The sequence below is a fragment of the Toxoplasma gondii genome, chromosome VIIb (genome assembly GCF_000006565.2).
Source record: "Toxoplasma gondii ME49 chromosome VIIb, whole genome shotgun sequence".
Classification (NCBI taxonomy): Eukaryota; Apicomplexa; class Conoidasida; order Eucoccidiorida; family Sarcocystidae; genus Toxoplasma; species Toxoplasma gondii.
The window spans coordinates 542972-563285 of NC_031475.1; the positions used below are offsets into that span (position 1 = coordinate 542972).

At 50.9% G+C, this 20314-nt stretch overlaps 4 protein-coding genes across 4 annotated transcripts; 3 read left to right on the plus strand and 1 right to left on the minus strand.

Moving 5' to 3' along the window:
• Positions 1–182: 182 nt before the first annotated feature.
• On the plus strand, positions 183–905 carry TGME49_263460 (hypothetical protein; the record flags this gene model as incomplete). Its single annotated transcript, XM_002365405.1, has 1 exon — positions 183–905. The coding sequence occupies one exon, from the start codon at positions 183–185 to the stop codon at positions 903–905; it is 723 nt and encodes a 240-aa protein (XP_002365446.1).
• A 173-nt stretch (positions 906–1078) lies between these two features.
• Positions 1079–4537, plus strand: TGME49_263450 (hypothetical protein; the record flags this gene model as incomplete). Its single annotated transcript, XM_002365404.1, has 1 exon — positions 1079–4537. One exon carries the CDS (start codon positions 1079–1081, stop codon positions 4535–4537), a length of 3459 nt encoding a protein of 1152 aa, XP_002365445.1.
• Positions 4538–6320: 1783 nt separating this feature from the next.
• TGME49_263440 (hypothetical protein) lies at positions 6321–11821 on the minus strand (the record flags this gene model as incomplete). The annotated part of the gene is made up of 9 exons (XM_002365403.1): positions 6321–6494; positions 6678–6752; positions 7509–7575; positions 7714–7826; positions 8492–8562; positions 9048–9204; positions 9720–10514; positions 11148–11359; positions 11683–11821. 9 exons carry the CDS (start codon positions 11819–11821, stop codon positions 6321–6323), a joined length of 1803 nt encoding a protein of 600 aa, XP_002365444.1.
• A 1455-nt stretch (positions 11822–13276) lies between these two features.
• TGME49_263430 (3-hydroxyisobutyrate dehydrogenase) lies at positions 13277–17925 on the plus strand (the record flags this gene model as incomplete). Its single annotated transcript, XM_002365402.1, has 9 exons — positions 13277–13364; positions 13848–13926; positions 14352–14485; positions 14902–15045; positions 15712–15840; positions 16219–16281; positions 16669–16747; positions 17247–17374; positions 17807–17925. 9 exons carry the CDS (start codon positions 13277–13279, stop codon positions 17923–17925), a joined length of 963 nt encoding a protein of 320 aa, XP_002365443.1.
• Between the last annotated feature and the right edge of the window lie 2389 nt (positions 17926–20314).

Consider the following 20314-nt stretch of genomic DNA (forward strand, 5'->3'; position numbering starts at 1 on the left):
CTTGGACGCGAATTCTATGGATGTGTGAGTAGGCATTGATGCTTTTCGCTCTCCATTGAAGGATTCAGTTTGCCCGTCTTGTGTTGCAGAAGAGAAGCCTACACTCGCGCCGTCAGGTTTCCTTGCCACCCCACATTTCCCTCGCGGACAGCCGAGAGAGAGAAAAAACTGTCCAGGACGACATGCAGATGCTTCGAATTCGCGCCCCGCCAGGCGAAGAGCTTGGCGCTCTCGGCAGAGGACGTTTTTCTTCAGTACGTGTGGCAGAGAGAAGGTGGAATTGCACTTCTTCGGATTCGAGGAGCGGAAAGGTCGAAAGGGAAGGACTCGCTCGAGGCGAGGAGCGAGGAGCGACGAGCGCTCCCACTTGCAACAGCACAATCGATACATGCATATCTCTCGACGAAAAGATGCAAATTGTCTTTTGTCCTGAGAAAACAGAGACTCTCTGGAAAACCTCAGACTTGTTTCTCCGTCTCCTTCCACTTTGCTGTGAAGTTCTTTCTCTTCTACGGCGAATCTCTGCGAACAGGATTCGCCTTGCGCGAAAAAACATAGACACGCTGCTTTCTGCCTCCGTGGCTCCTCTGAAAAAAACGGGCATCTTCTCTTCCGTTCCACTTCTTCTCCATTTCGCCTCTGTTTCCTCCCTTGATCTTTGTCTTCCATTCTCTCTCGGTGTCGCCCCGTTTTTCTCTCTTCCCTTCTCTCGCCCCCTCTCTTTCGCTCCGTTTCCCTCCTTCTTTTTCGCTGGCGTCGAGCCGTTGATGTTGCATTTTCCAAGCTCGAGACGACTTATTCTTTCTTCCCCGAAACCGCGGTCGAGCGTGCAGAGCCCGCGACGGACGGAGTCGCGCCGTTTCAAACGGCACCTTGCGATCCCCCGTACAGAATCGGTAGTCTGAGAGATCGAGTTCTCTCTGGTGTTCACTTGAAACTTTACCTGTTTTCATCGGGTAATCTACATGCACACAAGCACATACATACATACATACATATACATACATATATACAAATATATACAACTATATATATATATATGTGCATGTTTATACAGCGCGGCTGAACTACTTTCAAGATGCGAATTAAACTGCGTTTCTGCTCCCACTTTCTCCCTGGGAGAGAAGCGGCGGGTGCGCATGCCCCTCACCCGCTTGGCCTGGTGTGTGCCTCGTGTCAAGGAACAGGTTCAAATGAGTGCGAGCCTGTGCATGCAGGGGACGCATGTCAAGCCCCTCCAGGGTCCTCCACTGCCCCCCGGTCGATCCGATCCTCCTCGTCTGGGAACTCTTCCTCCTCTCCCTCCTCAACCTTTGCTTCTTCCTCGTCCTCTGCGTGCTTGTGTTCTTCTCTCCAGTCTCTGCAGAGAAGTGGATGCGTCTCTGGAATCTCCTTTGCAGTCTTTGAGGACAGCTGTGTGTTTGTGGATCGTCGCAGCGTACGGACGATTGGCCAGCTGAAAGCAGCGCTTCTCGCTGACCTCGCTCAGGGCCGCTTTCCAAAGACTCCCTCGTGTCTTCTCGCTCTTTCTGCGTGTGAAGACAGCCGAAATGTCAACGCCTCCTGCTTCGCAGCGAGTTCTCGAGCCGCAGAGGTCGCGCTCGGCAAGCCTGTCGACCTCATGCTGCGCCTCGAAAACTTCCTCCTTCCCGACAACCAGCCCATCGACCTCCTGGACAAAGACGACGTCGTGACGGTGTGTCTGTACACTCCAGTGCCTGCACAGACAGCTGAGTCGCCGGGCCTTCTCCGCGGCTCTGCTGAGGCCCAGAGACACTCGCTGCTGCCCGCAACAGCCGCGGGCGCAAGAAAACGCGAGCGGTCTTCAGCGCCAGACCCCCGAAGCTCGGGTGGACGTCCAGCCAACCACGTGAAGAAGGGATGCAAGGCGCTGAGTGCCGGCGACGCCCTGGACGAGAAAAGCAGCGAGGAGGACAGCAGCGAGGAGGAGAGCAGCGAAGAGGAGAGCAGCGAAGAGGAGAGCAGCGAAGAATCCGAAGAGGAAGTTCCCCGAAAACCTTTTCAGAGGAGAGGAAAGCTCCAGCGTATGCCGTCGACGCCTGGGAGGCCCTCGAAGGCTGCAGCGCGAGAGGCCAGCGGGAGAGGCCCTGCCTCGGGTGTATGTACACCTGGGCCGAAGCGGGCCGCGGTGGCGGCCCTCTCCAGCGACGAGAGTTCCACCTCTTCTTCGTCTTCTTCTGACGAGGAAGCGCCGGGCTCTGCAGCCCCGACGAGTTGCTGGAAGAGGGATCCTTTGTCCCCTGCAGAGAAGCGAAAGCTGAACGCGGCTCCCCGAGTACTGCACGATCCGAAGAAGACGCGGGACGACGGCGGGAGTCGAAAGCCAGCAACGCCCCTCCCCGCTGGCCAGGCGCGCCAGACGCCGAGTCAAGCCAGCGGGACCGCGGCAGGCTCTGCAGGGCGCCGAGGCACGAGCAGCGAGGGAAAGCAGGAAAGGAAAACTGAGGTGTCTTCCAGCGACAGCGACGACAGCGCCGAGGCACCGAGGGCCGGTAAAGAGCTGCGCAGGCCCAATGTGGCGCGCATGCCCGCCGTCGTCGCGAAGGCCTTCGGCCTCGCTGCCGGGCGAGTCTCGGGTGTGCGTCAATCTGGCGCTGGCGAAGCAGTCGCGTCTGCAGATGCGCGTCAGGACTCGCGCTGCATGCAGCCGAGGAACGGCGGCCGCAGTCAGAGGCATCCCCAGCAGATAGACGTGGACGCGCACCCGGCGCGGGCCTCGCCCCAGACACAGGAGACGCCGATGGAGGCGGCAGAAGAGGCAGGAAAACCAGAGGAGACAGGAGAGACAGGCGGGTCATGGACGGCGCCTCCCGCTCCCGAGGCACTTATCCCTTGGCCGTCTGCCTCTTTGGAGAAGGTGAAAATCCACCAGTGGCTTCAAGTGTGCTTCCTCACCCTGCAGGGCTTCCTGCCAACTCTGAGCAGCGAGCGCCTCGTTCGCGTCGAAGAAAAAGACCTGGCGACTGGCCGCGTGCGTCTCTGGGAGCACCGGGCCCCGAACGACCGCCCCCCAGCCTCGGGTGGATGTACATCCCAGGCCAGGCGGCGAGGCACAGGCTCCTGGCGGGACTGGTCGAGTCTGACGGAAATCAAAGCGACTCCGGAAGTGGTGCATGCAGACGCCGAAGGCCTGGATAGCAGCCAGACGGCGTCGGCGGGTGCGGCCTCTCTCGGCAACGTTTCGCAACTTGAGACCGTCGACGGAGAGAACGGTGGAGCCAGCGGCGCAGCATTCAAGTATCAACCGAAGAGACTTCTCGCCCTGCAACAGCAGACCGTCCCTGAGGCGATAAGCGGAAACGCTTTGCCTTCCGAGTCGCCTCTGCGCTTCACATCCCAGACCGCCCCCCCAGAAAACGAAAGCCACTCAAATTCTTCTCCCTCTTCTTCTCCCGCCTCCACTGCAGCTTCCTCTTCTTCTCCGTCTTCGGCTGGCTCTCCCTCCTCCTCCTCTGCTTTGGCGTTGAGTGCTTCTGCAGGTGTGGAGACCGATGCTGCGCTGAAAGGAAGGTCCTCGAGTCGTTCGGAGAAGACAAGAGAGACTGCCTGGGAGGCCTTTCTTCTTTCAGGACTCGAGGTGGTTGTCAGCGAGGACGGCTCGGACTTGCTGGTGCGGCATTTCGCGGCGGCGGGGGCGTTTCATCTGCCGCTGCCTCGGGATTTGCTGGACGCATGCAAGCAGCACATGCAGAAGCCACGAGCAACCTCCCGGGCGAAGAAGGCCCTTCAGGGCGGAACGCGGAACTCGACAGCAAGTCCCTCGGTCGGCGACAGAGAGGGAGAAACTGCGCGGAACGGGGATGTTCTGCTTCACCTCGTTTCTCCCCGAACGTCGTCGACGACGGCCGCCGACTGCAACGCAGAGACAGCAGAGACTGTTGAGGAAGAAAAGGCACAAGGCGACTTCGGAGGCGACGAGAAAAGAGACGAACCGCATGCGCTGGTCGTGGACCTCGACGCCGTCGATGCATGCGTGAAGACGAGCGCGCTGAAAATTCTCCGAGAGAAACTCGAGCAAAGCCGGAAGGCTCTCAGAAGACAACTCGACTTTTACTTTTCACCAAGCAACTGGAGCAAAGACACACACTTGCGCTCCGTCGTCCAGCCTCTCCCAGCGGAGGTCGCAAACGTCGTGCAGCAGCAGAGACTGAACACAAATCGAAAAACACCGTCCGACTCTTCGCCGACTGCCGATTCGTCTTCCGACTCGTCATCCGCTTCTTCGGACGTCTTGGTGGGGGTTCCGCTGCGCGAGGTGGCGGCGTTTCCTCGCGTTCAGGCGTTGACGGCGGACGAGGAATTCATTGCAGAGTGCATGCGTTGTGGGGGAGGCTTGCAATTCGTGCATGCAGAGAAGGACGCGCATGGCGACTGGTGGCTGATTCGCACGGCGAAGGCAGAGGCGAGCGATTTAGCTGCCAATGCCGGAAAAGACAAGAAAGGCAACCCAGAGCCGAGACGCTCGCGGAGCGGTGGCAGGTGGGGGGGTCTGTCGGGGGTCGTCGCGAGACCTTGAAGCTCGAGAAAGTTCAGAACCTCATGTGAGCAAGCATCGAGACAGACAAAAAGCCTTCTCAACTGTCTCGTGTCTACTTAGCTCACTCCGTCGATGATTGCTGAGCAGATCTCTGGTTCCGCTAGGGCATTTGTGTTCTTTGAGGAGCACGCGAAGGAGGGAAGCATGCAAAGCAGAGATCGAGTGCATTCAATGTATGCGCTGTCACGAAAGTCTTCTTCGTCGCAAGAACGAGGATACTGAATGCGTACGCATACGTGGACACATGCACATGTATTCGTCCTCATCCGTATACATACATATATTCATATACATATATCAATATATATATATATATATATATACATGCATGTAAGCCGTACTACTCTGTATTTCTTTCTCTGCATTTCTCTGTCTCTTTCTGCATATATATATATATATATATATGGGCATGTCTGCCTAATACAAATTTATGTCTCTGTCTTTTTCTACGTTTATGTATACATGCATATCCGTCTAGTAAACATGCATATATATATATATATATATCTAATATATATGTTTGTATGTTTCTGTCTGAATATTTATAATTGTATAAATACATATATATATATATATATATATGCATGTATCGGGGAACGCGCGAGTTGAGGGTGTTGTACGTTTTTCGGGTGTATTTTTGGTGTGATAGTCTCAGGCGCAAGAGTCTGTTGGAAGCGCGCAAGACGATTTTTGTGAAAACGAGAAACTGGAATGAGTCATGGTGTTCTGCTGAATCGAGTGGCTCGGCAGACGACAAAGGAAACTTTGCTTCCCTTTAGAGTGTCGTCACTTCACTCTTCTCCGCGAGAGTCACTTTGGAAACGAGTGGAAAGGCTCCAGGAGGCAAACGCGATCTGCGTTCGCATGCAGGGAGGCCAAAGACGCGCGAGTGTTGGCAGCAGCTGAGAGGAAGGAAACCGAGGAAGCAAGAGGAAATGAGAGAGAGAGAGAGAGAGCATAAGAGAGAGACTGGGGGAGAGACAGAAAGTGAAAGAGAGAGGACGCGAGGCTCGAGCCGCAAGTACGAACGAGACACAGCGAGAGAATGGGAGAGCAAGAGAGACGAGAGGTAGACAGAGGACGCGCGAAAATAGTGCACAGAGAGACCCCAAACACAGAGAGCCCCCGAAAGGGAAAGCGAAGGAGAAAGACTGAAAAGACGCGATGGGAAGGAACACTGCGCAGGCCGGAACGATGCCCTATATCTGCAGGGTCCGGGGGAGGAAAGCAGATGTTTCTCCTGTCAGCTGCTGGGGAGGTTTCTCGAGCGAACGCATGCAGGGGATTTCAGACGCAGTCCATAGTTCAGAAGCTTCGAATTGCATGCATCCCGACAACACACCCGCGTGCATGAGCAGCAGCAAAGACGAATTTCGAGTTTGGAGTCACTCGAAAAACGGACTCTGAACATTTGGAGACTTCCTCGCGTTTCTGAGAGACAGAACATGCATTTCTAGAGAGGCACAAGACACGAGCAGAGACAGTGGAAGTAAAGAAGCAACATCCGCCAGGACGCGTGGTGTGCTCGCTCGTCTCTGGAGCTCTGCATGCGCAACACCGCGGCCGCGCGCTTCCACGTTTTCTCTCTCTCCCTCAAACGCTTCGGTTCGCCTGCCTTCCGCGCGCGCCAATGCATGCAAGTGCCTCACGTCGCTGCGAAGCGAGGACGCGAGAGGAGAGAGTCGTCGCGGTGGTGGGGGTGGACTCGCGAGAAGGTCCTTCGCAGGGAGGAGAAGGAACCTCGACGCCGTGCGTCGGAGATCTACGTTCCGAGCTGCCTCTTGCGAACAGGCTTCTTGCTGCTGATTCGACGAGACCGGTCTTTCTGCACGCGGCGCAGATACGCAGCAGTTGCGCCGCCTGTGGGTGGAAGCTCGACCAAGCCCCGACGCTGCAGAGACGTCAACTGCGCAGACAAGGCGCCGCCGCGTAAAGCCTGAACGCGAGAACTCGGAACGCAAACGAAACCGAAGGTGGAGGAAAGGGAAAGCGAATGAGGTGTGGAGGGAGGGGAGGGAGGCGGAAAAGCGGAGAAGGAACAAGGTCGAGACAGACGAGGCCGAAGCATCGCAGGAGCAACAAGAGAGAACAAGGCGATTCCAATTCGACAGCCACTTACTTTCATGGTCCTCAAACTACCGCCAGAGAGATCGTCGGGCAGGGCAACAGCGGGCGGAGGTTCCACGAAGCGATTCTGAAAAGAAAAACAAGAATGCGCAGCCGCCAATCGTTCGACTGTTTCTTACCTGGGCTCCGCGCTTGAACAGACACACCTACACACTTGTCGGTTTACTGGATTGCAGAGCAATTGATCGATGCAAATATCATGCAAAGACCTCGGGGTCCCTTCGTTTCTGGCCTGGGAAGCGCAGCTGTCCACGATTCGTTTTCGTCGCAGCTTCCGAAAAGAAAATGCCCCCGAAAGTCGCCTCTCAGTATCTTCGCGCGCTCAACTGCTTTTGACCGTACGCGGCGGTCACATCGTGCACTCGCGGTTCGATGCTCACGTGCAACTGGAATTGCGCACAAACGCTTACTTTAGGAAGATTCCAGTAGGCTTACATATAGATCATATGTCTCTGTTAACAACCCAACTGCGGATATCTTTCTACCAGATATATATATATATATATATGTAGATGTAGATGTAGATGTATATATATGTTTATATATAATTATGTATTTATTTGATTGCGTCAAGAAGCGCGGACACGACCACATATGTAGTGTCTTGGAGAATGCATGAAAGCGACCCGTAGAAGCTGCTTCTCCTTTGAGAAGTCCTTCTCGCCTAGTTCGCTGCATGGGCACAATCGTACCGAACAGGGTCATGTACGCCATTCGGAAACACACAGCAGACGTCAACGGAATGGCATTGTCAGCGGACGCCTGCAAAGCAGAGACAGAGAAAAAGCGCCTCAACTCAAGAGAAGAAGAAACGAAGGCTCACTCGACCGATTCGGAGTTTCACGCGACCCTGCTTTGCGGCCTCAATCTTCGCCTTCAGACGCTCCTCTCTGGAAAGAAAAGGAAACAGGAGGAGAAGAAAGGGGCGTTTTGAAACGAAGTTTTGAAACGACCGAAGAGAGAGAAAAAAGAGCAGGTTGCACACCCACATGCAGGCATTCAAGCGTTTTGGGTTCACGACTGCGTACTTGTCTTTCTGCGCCTCCTGACGGTCTTCTTCGTCTTCGTCGCACTCCCTCAAAAGATCGTCCAGACGCGCCAAGGCCGCGCGACGTTCTCGCGACGAAAGCTTCGCTGCTCTCTGAACACAGAAGGAGCATGCCACGACACAGCCTCTAAACAGAAATTCTCAAACTCAAGTCTACAAACCTCTCCCGAAACCACATCTTCTTATGCATATATATATATATATATGTATATGTATGTATATAGATAACCTCTACTCAAACATGTACACTGTATGCATATATATGTACATTTGCTTCTATACATACACATATATATTTGTCTGTAGATCACTGTGCAGACCCCCACGCAGAAAGGTGTAACTATAGATGTGGATAAATGCACATCTGCATGTTAAAGCGACGAAAGTCTGGAGATGCAGAGATCTCTGCATATCCACGCTATGCTGTTGCTGGTGGTATTGCATGCAGTCCGACAGAAATTAATGGTTTTTTATGTGTGCACTTCTGTACGCTGATGCAGGAACATTTTTGCCCCGGCGCCGAGGAGACTCTCGATCTTGATGGATTAGGGAGAAAGAATTTGACTCGGGCCTTTGCAGCTATATCAAGCAGTCCAAGGTATCGGGTCTATCGGGAGTTGCGTTTTCCAATTTACATCGAGAGCTTTCCTCGCGCTTAACAAGACTCTTCATTTGGTTTCACATGAGTCACACTCCACTCTCCGTTTCGTCGCCGACCTAGTTTTCGATAGCAATGCATCCAAAGACTCTCCACTCACTCGCCGCTGCTGCTGCAGGAAGCGAAGGTGACGATTCTTGTCGGCTTGCGTCTTCTTCTTCTCTCGCCGCACTGAGAAAAAACAACTCGTCAAACGCTTAAGTCTTCAGTTTCAAGCACATGCTGTTCTACATATGTATCTAGCCATACGGAGGGATCTGGTACGTATATCCACTATACGTAGATTCAGACATGCATTCACATAATCTAGACACTTGGACCACCACGTATGAATGTTTTTGTACATCCCTACCGATATCTCGATAACGAGCACAGCAGCTTGTAACGATGCGGAGGACAACGCTCGTTCAATAGCAAGTACAAAAACACAGACGCATCTCAACAATCTGTAGACACGTATGAATGCAGAAGTACACGGACGAATACAGATATACATACACATATATATGTATATATGTATATATGTATATATATATATATATATATATAGAGAGAGAGAGAGAGAGAGAGAGATCTATGTACATAGATACGCATCTACAGACATGTAAATACCTACAAAAGGAAAACCGTATGGCCATACGCAGTTGTTTTCTCACCAGGTTGTCTGAAGAGGCTTGGATCATCCGCTTCTTCCTCGCTGTTCTCTTCTTCGCTATCGCCTGCGCTGTGTTGTACTTCCTCCTCAACTAGGCGCAAAGCTCCGTCCGCATCGAGGAGAACCTTCTCGCCTCCGTCGACCAGACGGTAGAGAAGCTAACACAAAGAAAAACAAACACCCATACTACTTTCTGCACCGGTTCTTCCGAGGTGCTCCAACACCCACACAAGTACGCGCCATTCACCACGCATATATATATATATATATATACATATAAAAGTATGTACATATGTATATATGTATGCATATACATATATATATATATATATATGGCATAATACAGGCATAAATACATAAACATGGTTCCGCCTGCATACGCTGAATTTGCGGCTCTAGTTAAAATGAGGAATGAAAATATACAGCACCACGAGATGACCAGATGGGCTTGACCAATAATACATCGTCGTCGATCTATGCGCACACAGATGAATATACATACAGATAAATAAAATGCATTTACATATATATATATATATAATTGCATATATATATATATATATATATGATTATACATGACATCAGTGTACAAGCAGTTGAAGAAGAGATGAGAGACGCATCCCAGAGAACGTGAATCTTCTTGTGAACATGAACTCCGAACCCAGAGACGTACTCTTTGTTTCTGACTCTCAGACAGCTCCTGGATTTTTTCTCGGGGAAGGACTTTCGCGAGCGCTGCGTCGACGGGTTTCCGGTATTTGCTGAAGCTGCCTTTCGTGTCTTCTTCCTGCAAAGTTTTCGCAAGAAGAAGTTCCTCCAGGACCTCAGGGTCCCGGGGCAAGACACGCTGACTGCGGCTATGCGCGCCCGTCTGTTGCCACTGCTCTCGCTCTTCGAGTGTACATACAGCTGCAGTCAAGAGCGCCTGCGCATGCGCCTCTGGAGACGGGTTGTACGACTCTCCGTGATCCGGTGTCTGTACAGCAGGGACGACGGCGCGGAGGCTGTCGAAGCTTCTCAGTGCCCGAGACGTCAAGGCAGGTCTTTTCTTCTTTCTAGCAGGCACCTTATCGCGAGAGCGAGAAGTCGAGGAAGCAGAGGGAGAAGACGAGGAAGAAGCTTTCTGTTTTTTGGACTTGGGGAGTATGTCGGAGGAAGAAGAGGTCTCGTTGTCAGGTTCCTCGCGCTCGCGTTTCCTCGACGAATTTTCCGACTTCTCTGCCAGCTCCGTCTTCGAGTTCACGGCCGTCCGAACTGGAGCTAAAGCGAGAGAAGAGGGACGGGTTTGAGGAGAAGAAGAGGAAGAAAAAGATGAAGACGAGGAAGAAGAAGAAAGCCACGAAGGCAAGTGTTTCTTCTTCTTCGCGTTTTCAGAAGCGACGATAGAGGCACCCCAGATGTCGGCGGCAGACAGCGAGGAACTGTGAGGTGTGGGCGCGCTCTTTCTCTCAGAGGCGTGCGACGACGTCTGCATGCGAAATCAAAAAAAACGGATGGGAGCAGCTCCAAGACGGCAAGAAGATGGAAACGAAGCACGCGGAAAACGAGACGAAGGAAACACAAACCAGGCAACATCGAAGGCTTGTCAGGACACTTTCAAGAGTCGGAATTACTATCAAATAAACATACATATATATACATATATATATATATATATATATGCATGCACATGTATACACATATGCAGATATGCATGTATTCATATATTTATATATGCACACATACCTATATATATATATATATATGCGCGTCTCGAGAGAGATTCGGAGTGACGCAGGGAGAGGCGAGGAGCGAAAAAGAAGATTCGAGTGAGACGAGGGAGAGACCAGAAGAAGCGACATCGACAGTCACGACACGAGTGGGGGAAAGGAGCTGTTTCTGAGCATGAGAGATCGCTGCAACGTCGAGCGGCCCCAAGGCCCCGCGACCTGAAATGTGGAGGAACGTTTTCGGTGAATTTGAGCAGCGTCTCAACTCGAAACAGAGGCAGCGGATGCAAGTGCATGGGAGGCGCTCTTCACCAGCACGACGTTTCGACGAGCAGGCAGTCAACTACAGGGGCGTCTCGAGCGAGGAAATCTCCGCGGAGTGCATCCCTCACTTTTGCGCCTTGAAGTTTCTCTGCGTCAGCTTTTCGCTGCAGAACTTTTAGAATGTGCTGTCTGTGGTGTTTAGAAACAACCTGAAGGAGGGGGGCCTTCGAGCTCGCGAGGCATGCACTGTCTCGGACGCCGTGTTCTCCCGTGGCAGAAAGCGATCGACTTTTCACGAGTCGCCGAGCTCGCTGTGTCAAGTTCGAAGCCGCCGATGTTCCTAAAGGACGAAGGAAGAAAGAAAATGGAAAGAAGGCGATGTGGGGAAGAGCGGGAGGAGAGAGGAGACAGAAAAGAGAGAAAATAGAGGAGAGAGAGGAGAGATAGGAGACAGAGAAACGAGCGAAAAAATACGAGAGACCAGAAAGAGAGAGAAATGAGCGAAGAGAGAGGACAGAGCGAAGAGACAGGAAAGCAATGAGAGAAAAGACGAAGGAGAGGTTTTCAGGCGTGAAAGGCAGATGTTATCAGGGTCAGCAGAGAGCGAGGAGAGAGGCTGCGTTGAATGCGTCCTAGAATGAAAAAAAAGTTGATGCTTCTCACCTTCTGTGTCAAGAGTGAAGAGTTCCCCAGCAGCCTCGAGTCGATCGACGCGCTCGTGAAGAGCCAAGTCTTCCACGTGCCGCTCCGTGGCAGAGAGATCCGTCCTCCTCCACTTTTGCTTTTTCGACGGCGGCGGCATCTTGCAGTCGAAAAAGAAGAGAGAAAAGGAGACAGGAAGGGAAAGGAGGAAAGAGATAAGAAGAGACAGGAAAAGAGAGAGACAATTGCTGAAGAGTAGGGAGAAGGAGACAAAGAAAGCGCAAGGAAGGCGAATCTCGCAGGAGAACGGCGACGCCCTTGTCTGCGGTGTTGTTCTCGCACCTGCCACTCTCCTTTGGAACTGTTCTTCACTCTCTTTTTCCTGTCGAATTCTTTCTTCTTAAGACGCCTCCTCAGCGTATCGTCGGTCGAAGAAGCGAACGGTGGTACCGTGGAAGTGAAAAAAGTCCGAGGAGTTGTTATTTTCTCGGCTTGATCGCGCTATCGCTTGAGTCATCCCTCCGCGTTTTGTGGGGTGGAGGCGACGGCGCGACAGAGGTCTTTCTGTCCAGAAGAGAAACTGCTCCGTCGTCGAAGAGAGAACGGAGAAGAAGACAAGTGGAGAGGGTCGAGAGAGAAAGGAGAGAGAACCGGGACGTGAAGAAGCAAACTCAAGGATCGCATGCAGACGCGAAAATCCGAACCCCTCATATGGCGAGTCTCCAAACAGCGAAGCTGCAGCTTTTCACCGACGACGCATGCACTCGAGGCCTACGCTGTGCGTCTCGTGTCTTGTCTCCCAATCTGTTGCGAGCGAAAAACAGCAACTTTCCTACCACGAAGATCTCCCGCTTTCCTCGCTTCAACGCAGACTTTCCTCACCGACAGTCGGAACTGGACACTTGCGCGTCGTGTGCATCGAACTTTGGAGAGAAATCGTCGTCGATGTGCATGCGAGGGTCTTTTATGTGAGTCTGAGTTCTCTACACATCTTAAAAGACGTCAGAGAAAAAAGCCGATCCCGTGAAGAGACAGACTACCCCAAGACGGAGTCTTCCTGCGGTGGTCTGCCTCGAGTGTATGCTGAGGTGTATGTACACCTGGCCGAGTGTGGACTTCGAAGTCTTCGGCTCGAGTGTGCAGGCTGGCGAAGCGACGAAAACGTTCCTGGTTTTAGCGCGGTGGAAAGTTACGTTCCCGTACTAGCAAACTCTGTCTTCTCGTTCATCTGCGTCGTTTTCCTGTTCGTTCAAGGAATTTTGGAACCTCTGCAACTCTGCAAGCTGTCGACGAGGAGTCGCAACCGTCTGCGTCGCTCGCGGCAGCTTTCCGGAGTGGCCGACCGCAGCGGTGTTCTTCCACCCTGTCGCGAAACTCTGTGTTTCGATTTCTCTTCTGTCTCTTCTCTCTCGTGAAAAGGAATCGCTCGTGTTCTTCTCTCCATTCTCTCAGAAGCTTCTCTCCTTCTCCTTCCTCTCCTTCCTCTCCTCTCTTCTCCTCTCTTCTCCACCTCTCTCCTCCACCTCTTTCTTCGTTCTCGACCTCCCTTCTGCTCTTCGTCTTTGAAAGAACAGTCTTTCAGAGGTCCCCAGAAGAAAACGCGTTTTCTGTCTCGATGGCGAGGTGCGGCACCTGGTCTGTAGACGACCGCCAAGCGGCGCTGGCTGCTCTGGTTGACTGCGTTCCTGGAAAGACGCAAATCGGTGAGTTCTTCATTTGCATGCAGCAGACGTCTTATTCAAGCTTATACTGTATGCAGATGGACGCTGAGAAACGGATTCCTTCGTGTGCATTTCGTCTGTGCAGCTCTCTGCTCAAGACGTTTTCATTTCACCGGTTTATGCCGTCTCGCCTTGCCTGTGTGTATCTGCTTCTCTGTAGCTGGTCAGCTATCTCTTTGAGTTTATTTCCTATCTAGATACGTGAATCTGTATGTGTCTACCTGTGTGTCTGGCTCCACCAGTCTTTCTGTCTACTTGTCTCTCTCCGTCTGTGTGACTCTCTTAGTCTGCCTGTCTGGGTCTCTCGGCGTTTATCCAGGTGCGTCTCTCTTCCTCTCTTCCTGTGTACAACTCTCAGACAAATGGCGTCGCGTGACGAGTTCGATCTTGAGTGCGTGCAGTTAGAGTGGAGTACATGGAGTTAAAGGGGAGTGCATGGAGTCAGAGTGCATTTTTCCTCTGCAGGCTTCATCGGTCTAGGAGTCATGGGCCGGTCCATGGCATCCCATCTCGTCCGCGCAGGCTATACAGTGAAGGTGTTCAAGTGAGGAAGGCGCCGTTTCACGATCTCAGAGGCTAAACATCAAACCGTTTTAACGCGAAAAAGCACCATTTCCTCTTCTCTCGTCTCGAAAATCGTTGACTCTTCGCCTCTGTGCTTCTCCCTCCACCGACCGCCTTAGGCGTCCCTCCTCGTCTCCTTCATTCTACCTTTTTCGTCTCCCTATCCCCTATGCCATCCTCTTCTCCATTGCTCTAAACACGTTACTCTCTTTTCCTCCGTCACCTTAAATCTCCCCTGTCTTCTCCTGATATCGTCTTCTCTGTTCGCCTTCTGTCTCCCCTCCATCCGCATCTCGACTCCCTTCTCGTCTTTCTTTCTATCTCCCTCTCGTGTCTGCACTCTACGCCTTTCCTTCTGAGATCTTTTCCTGGAGTTCTTCTTTTCCTTCTCCACCATTGTGGCAGCCGGACTCTGGAGAAATGCAGGCCTCTCGAAGCCCTTGGCGCCGTCGTGGCGAGAAGCTACAGAGAAGCGGCGGAAGGCAGCGACGTCGTCATGAGCATCGTCGGCCATCCAGAGGATGTCGAACAAGTTTACTGTCCGTCTGTCTCCTTTCCAAATGAAAACAGAGAATGCGAGAATGCGTGCATCTCGTCTTAACACACATATGACTACATAGAGATTTACTTCTAAATGCGTACACCTGTTGAGCTGGGCTCGTCATAATACATAGATACACCTGGGTGTCTACATAGGAATATCTGGCTCTGTATGGACATATATATATATATATATATATATATGTATTTGTACATCTATGTATGTATTTGATTGTATATGGAAGCGAACAAGAGAAGCATGGAGGAAGGCAAAGATAACAAGAGAGAATGCGGCGTACAGGGAACAAAAGAGAGGGAGAAAAACCGAGCCAGAGAACAAAGCGAGGGGGAGGAAAACAGAAGAGAACACAAGAAAAACGACACGGCTTTTCTGTTGTGTGTTTGTGTCTTTCAGTGGGCGGTGAGGGCGTTCTAGAGGTTCTGCGAGAGGGCGCCGTCATCGTGGACATGACGACCAGCACTCCGCGTCTGGCTGAGAAGCTCCACGAAGCCGCAAGAAAGAAAAGAGTTTTTTCTCTGGATGCGCCAGTTTCCGGAGGTTCGCATGGGCCAGGCGCTTTAGCTTGCCTTCAAGAACACAGACAACTGCGTGTATGAACCTAAACTCTATACACATCGATATGTAAAGGCTCATAGAAAAGGGTATTCGTGAACGTACAATCTACAGATACAGACATGGAGCTTCGTATCAACGCACGTATAGGCGTAGACTTCGCATGCATCGAAATACCTTTTGTCATATGCAAATATGAGTATGCATGTGCGGTGAAGAGTCACATGTGTGCATCTTTCGATGCGTCGATGCATGCATTGAAGTACGGCGAAGTACACATGTAAGAATTTGTGTGGGACGAAAGCTGCCCACATAGAAAGTATACATATACATACATATAAATACATATATACTTATATACATATATATACACATATGTGCGGGTGGCTTGATGTGACTGCGTTTCGTTTGTGTATCGATGTCGGCTGCAAAGGAAACTGAAAGGAGTTTTGTGCAGGAGCCTGAAAGCGACGGCAATCTCGTCTGTGTCCTGTCGCTCCTGAGGCGTTTCAGCCGGTAGAATGCGTTTGTGCCACCCTGGTGTAGTTGTTTCGCTTTCTTCGTGTTTCCATTTTTCTTTCTCTTCGTGCTTTCATTTCTCTTCTTTCCTTATTCGCCGTCTACACACGTTCCACTGCTTTTCGTTTTTAGGAGACGTCGGAGCTCGCGAGGCGCGTCTGTCGATCATGGCGGGCGGAGACAAGGAGGCCTTCGTCGCAGTTTCGCCTCTCTTTGAGGTCTTAGGAAACCAGCTTACTTTCTGCGGAGGACCCGGCACAGGTTTGCGGAGACAGTTTTTGTGGCTCAAAGCTCTTGATTTCTCTCCTCACCCGCGCTGTCTTTCTTCTGGAGACACGTTGCTGTAGACCTCTGCATGCTCGCGTTGCATGCCTCTCTGTGTTTTCCTTCCTTCTCGCCTTCTCGCCTCTGCGGCTGTTCTTCTCTTTCTTCCCTCTCTTCCTCTTCTCTCTCTCCTCTCTTTTGTCTCCGCTGTCGTTCTCTGTTGATCTCTGTTTTTCTTTGTTCTCCCGATGGTTGTTATGTTCTCTCTGTTTGCCAGCTCCACAGGCGATTCTTCGTGGTTTTTTCGCCGGATTGGAGAGGGAGGGAAAATTTGTTTCGAGCCGCCTGCGAACCATTTGGACTGCATGCATGCAGGGCAACACACGAAAATGACAAATCAGATTTTAATCGCCACCAACATGATTGGGGTGGTCGAGGGTGAGTCTTCAAGTTTTTCATCCTTTTTCGCTTCATCATTCTCGCTGTATTTCTGCCTTTTCTCTCTCTCGCCGACCTCTGCTTTCCTTCCTACAGTCTCTTCCCCTTCTCCCCTTCCACTCAGTGCGTATGCTCTTCTCCTTTGTCTCTTCACCCTCTTTCTTTTCTTCTGTCTGTTCATCTCGTCTTCTCTCCAGTATCTCTCTCTTCTTTTCCTTTCCTCTTTTCCTTTTCTCTTCTCCGCCCGGTGCTCCGTTCTCCGGATCCCTGTACTCGAGTCCTTGACTGCTCGGTTGCCGTACGTTTTGCCTGCAAGCGCGAACGCTGCATTTCCGCTTGTAGAGAAACTGACTTTCCTCGTTTGTCGTCTTTCTGTCTTTCTCTCAGCCCTCTTGTACGCACGTCGCATGGGTCTGGATGTCGAAAAAACTCTCGCTGCAGTCTCCACAGGCGCTGCAGGAAGCTGGTAAAACAAAAACAAAAGCCGTTATGATTACTACTCCGCAGTTGCCCCTGTAGACATGTAAACGTCTACGTGAATGTATTCAGTGTACATGTCTCTCTACACACCTATACGTGTTTATCTGTATGAGTCTGAATTTATGGAATATATTTGTAGATAACACCCATATTCATTTGCATATGCTCATATATATAAGTGTGGTTCATGCTTGAATTTATGTGCACACGTAGTATGTGCAAGAGCATATAAATATACTTCGTTCTTCATATGTAGCTTTGTGGACTTACAAGTAGAGAAGAGTGGATTATCAATATCCTGGCCTATTCTGTCGTGAGGCCTGTGCTTTCCTCAAATTTTTTTCGGACAGAAGCGTTTGTTTGGAGACGCTGTATGGCAGTGCGGGCTCGGCGAGTCGATGGAGCTTACGGCGTCTGCGAACTCTTTTTCTCCGCTGTTTTCGCCGATGGTTTTCTTTTTCTTCTCTCCGCCTTTTCCGTTGCAGGTCTCTGTCGAACTACGCACCTCGAATTCTGAAAGGAGATTTTGAGCCGGGATTTTTTGTAGAGCACTTCGTGAAAGACATGCAGATTGCCCTCACGGAGGCCCGCCACGCGAACCTCGCTCTGCCAGGTGTGCATGCGCGAACTGCACGCGAAGTCTTGAAACAGCTAGTGCTGCATGACCATCGATGTTTTCGTGTGTCGCGCGTTGCTTCAAGAAGATTTGGATCGACCGATGTAGGCACAACAGTGCACCAACTGTGACACATACGCGTGATCAGAGAGTCTCTAGGTTTTCCGACAGAGAGGATGATGTGATGTACAGCGACAGAGGGAGTTAGGGAATACGCAGGCAGTCTGGCAGACACAGACAGGCAGATGAGTCAATAGAGAGATGTGCTCAGAGAGACAGGTTGACTCAGGGAGGCAGCGAAATAGACGACTACGTACTGAGAGCTAGAAATCGATGGTAAGAACCTAGTCGGAGACGTAGACCTGAACAGATCTAGCGAAGCAGATGAACATGCATGTAACAGTGCATGAACTGTGCTTTGGTGCTCAGGCCTAGCCTTGGCGCACCAGCTGTACATGTCGGTGATGGCGCTCGGCTTCGGGAAGAAGGGCATCCAGGCCCTCCAGCTCGCTCTGGATAACATGAACAATCTGAGAGACAAAAGTTAATTTTTCGAGCGTGTAACAGATCGCAGGTGTCTCCACCGTCTCAGCTTGTGTGCAAAACACAGCAACGCACGCGAAGAGAATGCGCGTGAATCACATGCAAATATCGTCATGTACAGAGATCTATACTTTTGCTTGTAGATGTATCCATCTCCTCGTGTGTGCATCAATCGAGACACAGGGGTACACATCAATATAAAAATATTCATATATATATATATATATTTATTTATATGTGTGTATATACATGTGTGTTTATATCGATTTCTGTGTGTAGGCATATGCAAGATACACACGCGCGTATGCATCTGAGTCGATATGGACGTCTACATGAACTGCAAAGAAAATATAAGCAAATGCAAGAATGAAGAGAATGAGTTTGCGAGTAACATTTTCCAAGAGAGTCAGATTTCCGGACTCGCAAGAATGACTGTCGTTCATCAGAAATTTCCAGCTGTTTCTGGAAGCAGAAACGCGGTGCGTCTCTCCCGCACATGGAACACACTCTGAAGCTGTCGCCGCCTACGCATGCGTTTTTTTTGAGCTTCTTAGAGACAGGGGATAGCTTGACAGAACAATCATTCAGAGGCAGACGATTGCTCGACCAAGCAAAAGATTTGGGACACAAAGAGAGGCTTCCTCGTCGCTAATAAGAAACGAAGTGGCCAGATGAAGACACAAACAGTTCATGTGTGACATCCAGCGACGGCCTTACAGACACAAGGAAAAAGAGTGTTGAGGCGGATCAGAGAGGAATATATATATATATATATATATATCTGAGATAGAGAGAAAGAGGAAACATGTAGAGAGAGGCATTGGAGAATGTATATATATATATATATATATATATATATATATTTGTCCGGTAGAGACAAGTAGAGGTAGATATATGTATATGTACTGTATATATGTCGTATATCTAGAGAAAAGCGGATAGAGATAGAAAGGAATATCCGTTTTTCAGACATATAGAGAGCCGGGTGGAGAGAGATGGGCAAGAGAGGTAGAAATGTGACATCAGACAGAGACGGAGAGCTGGACAGACAAGTCGAGAGAGAGAGAGATGGACATAGAGACGAAGAGAGACCACGACAACACTCTATTGAGAGTTCCTGGGCGCCAGAGAGGTAGAGGGAAGGCGATGTTAAGACGAGGTGTTTTCAATTAGTTCGAAGGAAAGCCTTTTTCTAGAGATGCATGCAGTTTGGAATTACAGCGCTAAAGCGTCACCCTCCTCCTCCGTAGTTCAACCTTCTCTGGAGAGGAAGACGTTGTGAGATTCGAAAGAATTCTCCTCTCTGTCTCATCACACGCAGAGAAGAGAAGAAACGGCGAAGCCGGAAGACTTACTTCACTTCAACTTTAGAAACCAGAAGTGGATGGCTGCTTTTCGTCAACACAAAGGGCAGTCGCACATTGCCCTCCTTCTCCGTAGATCTACCTACACCGATCGATCGCCATCGACGCACACATTTAAAGTCCGTAACTAGCTACCAAATCGCTCTCCCTATATAAACGAACTGAAAATACGTTGTGAGTATGCGTGTGTCTCTCATTTTCTCATTATACTTGTCCGCGCTTCTCTCTCTCTCGGTGCTTCCTATCTGCCCTCTCTCTTCTCGTTCCGGTTTTTCTGCTTGTCTTTGGGCCTCCGCGCTGCTATCTAGGCTTCCGCAGGAGGGCGCAGAAGGAGGCGGGAGAGGCGGACAGTGGAGGACGAGTAAAGACGACTGTTTGGTACTGTTTTTTCTCACTCTCTGAACTTCACAAGATCCCCGAAGAACCGCTTTCACGTCTCGTCCAGCACGAGGTGAAGAGGACCGTTCCTGGGAGACGTTCAGGGAACGGAGAGAGAGCTGCGGGAAGAAAAGATGCCCGACAGCGTAGACGCTTCTTCCCCGAATGTGCGATTTTCCGGTATATGTTTCAAGAGTCTGTTCTTTGTTTTTTAATTTCCTGGAACGTTGGCTCGAAAAACGGTGTGCGACGGCCTCGCCTTTCTTCTCTCCTTTTCGGTGTTCTTCTCTCTTTGTCCCTTTCTCGTCCCCCAGTTTCTCCTTCTCTCGCTTTTTTGAGTATCGATCGACTGAAGTGTGTAAGGTGTATATACAGCTCAGAGTCGCGTGAATTTTCACCAAGTTTCTGCCCCCAAAGTTTCGTTTCCTCGTCCCTCTTCCGCCTCCCCTGCGTGCGACTCACCTCCACACAGAGAGACCTCTCCTCGCAGATTCACGCGGCACCACAGCGGGAACGTCTTGTGTGTCGAGCCTGCAAACGAGGCTCTTTCGATTGCATGCAGTTCCACGGAAACCACAGACAGCGAAGAGAAGGTTCCCGACATGTGCAGCTCCTCTGAAGGCTGACTTGAAGGCAGACAGACCCTCTTCTC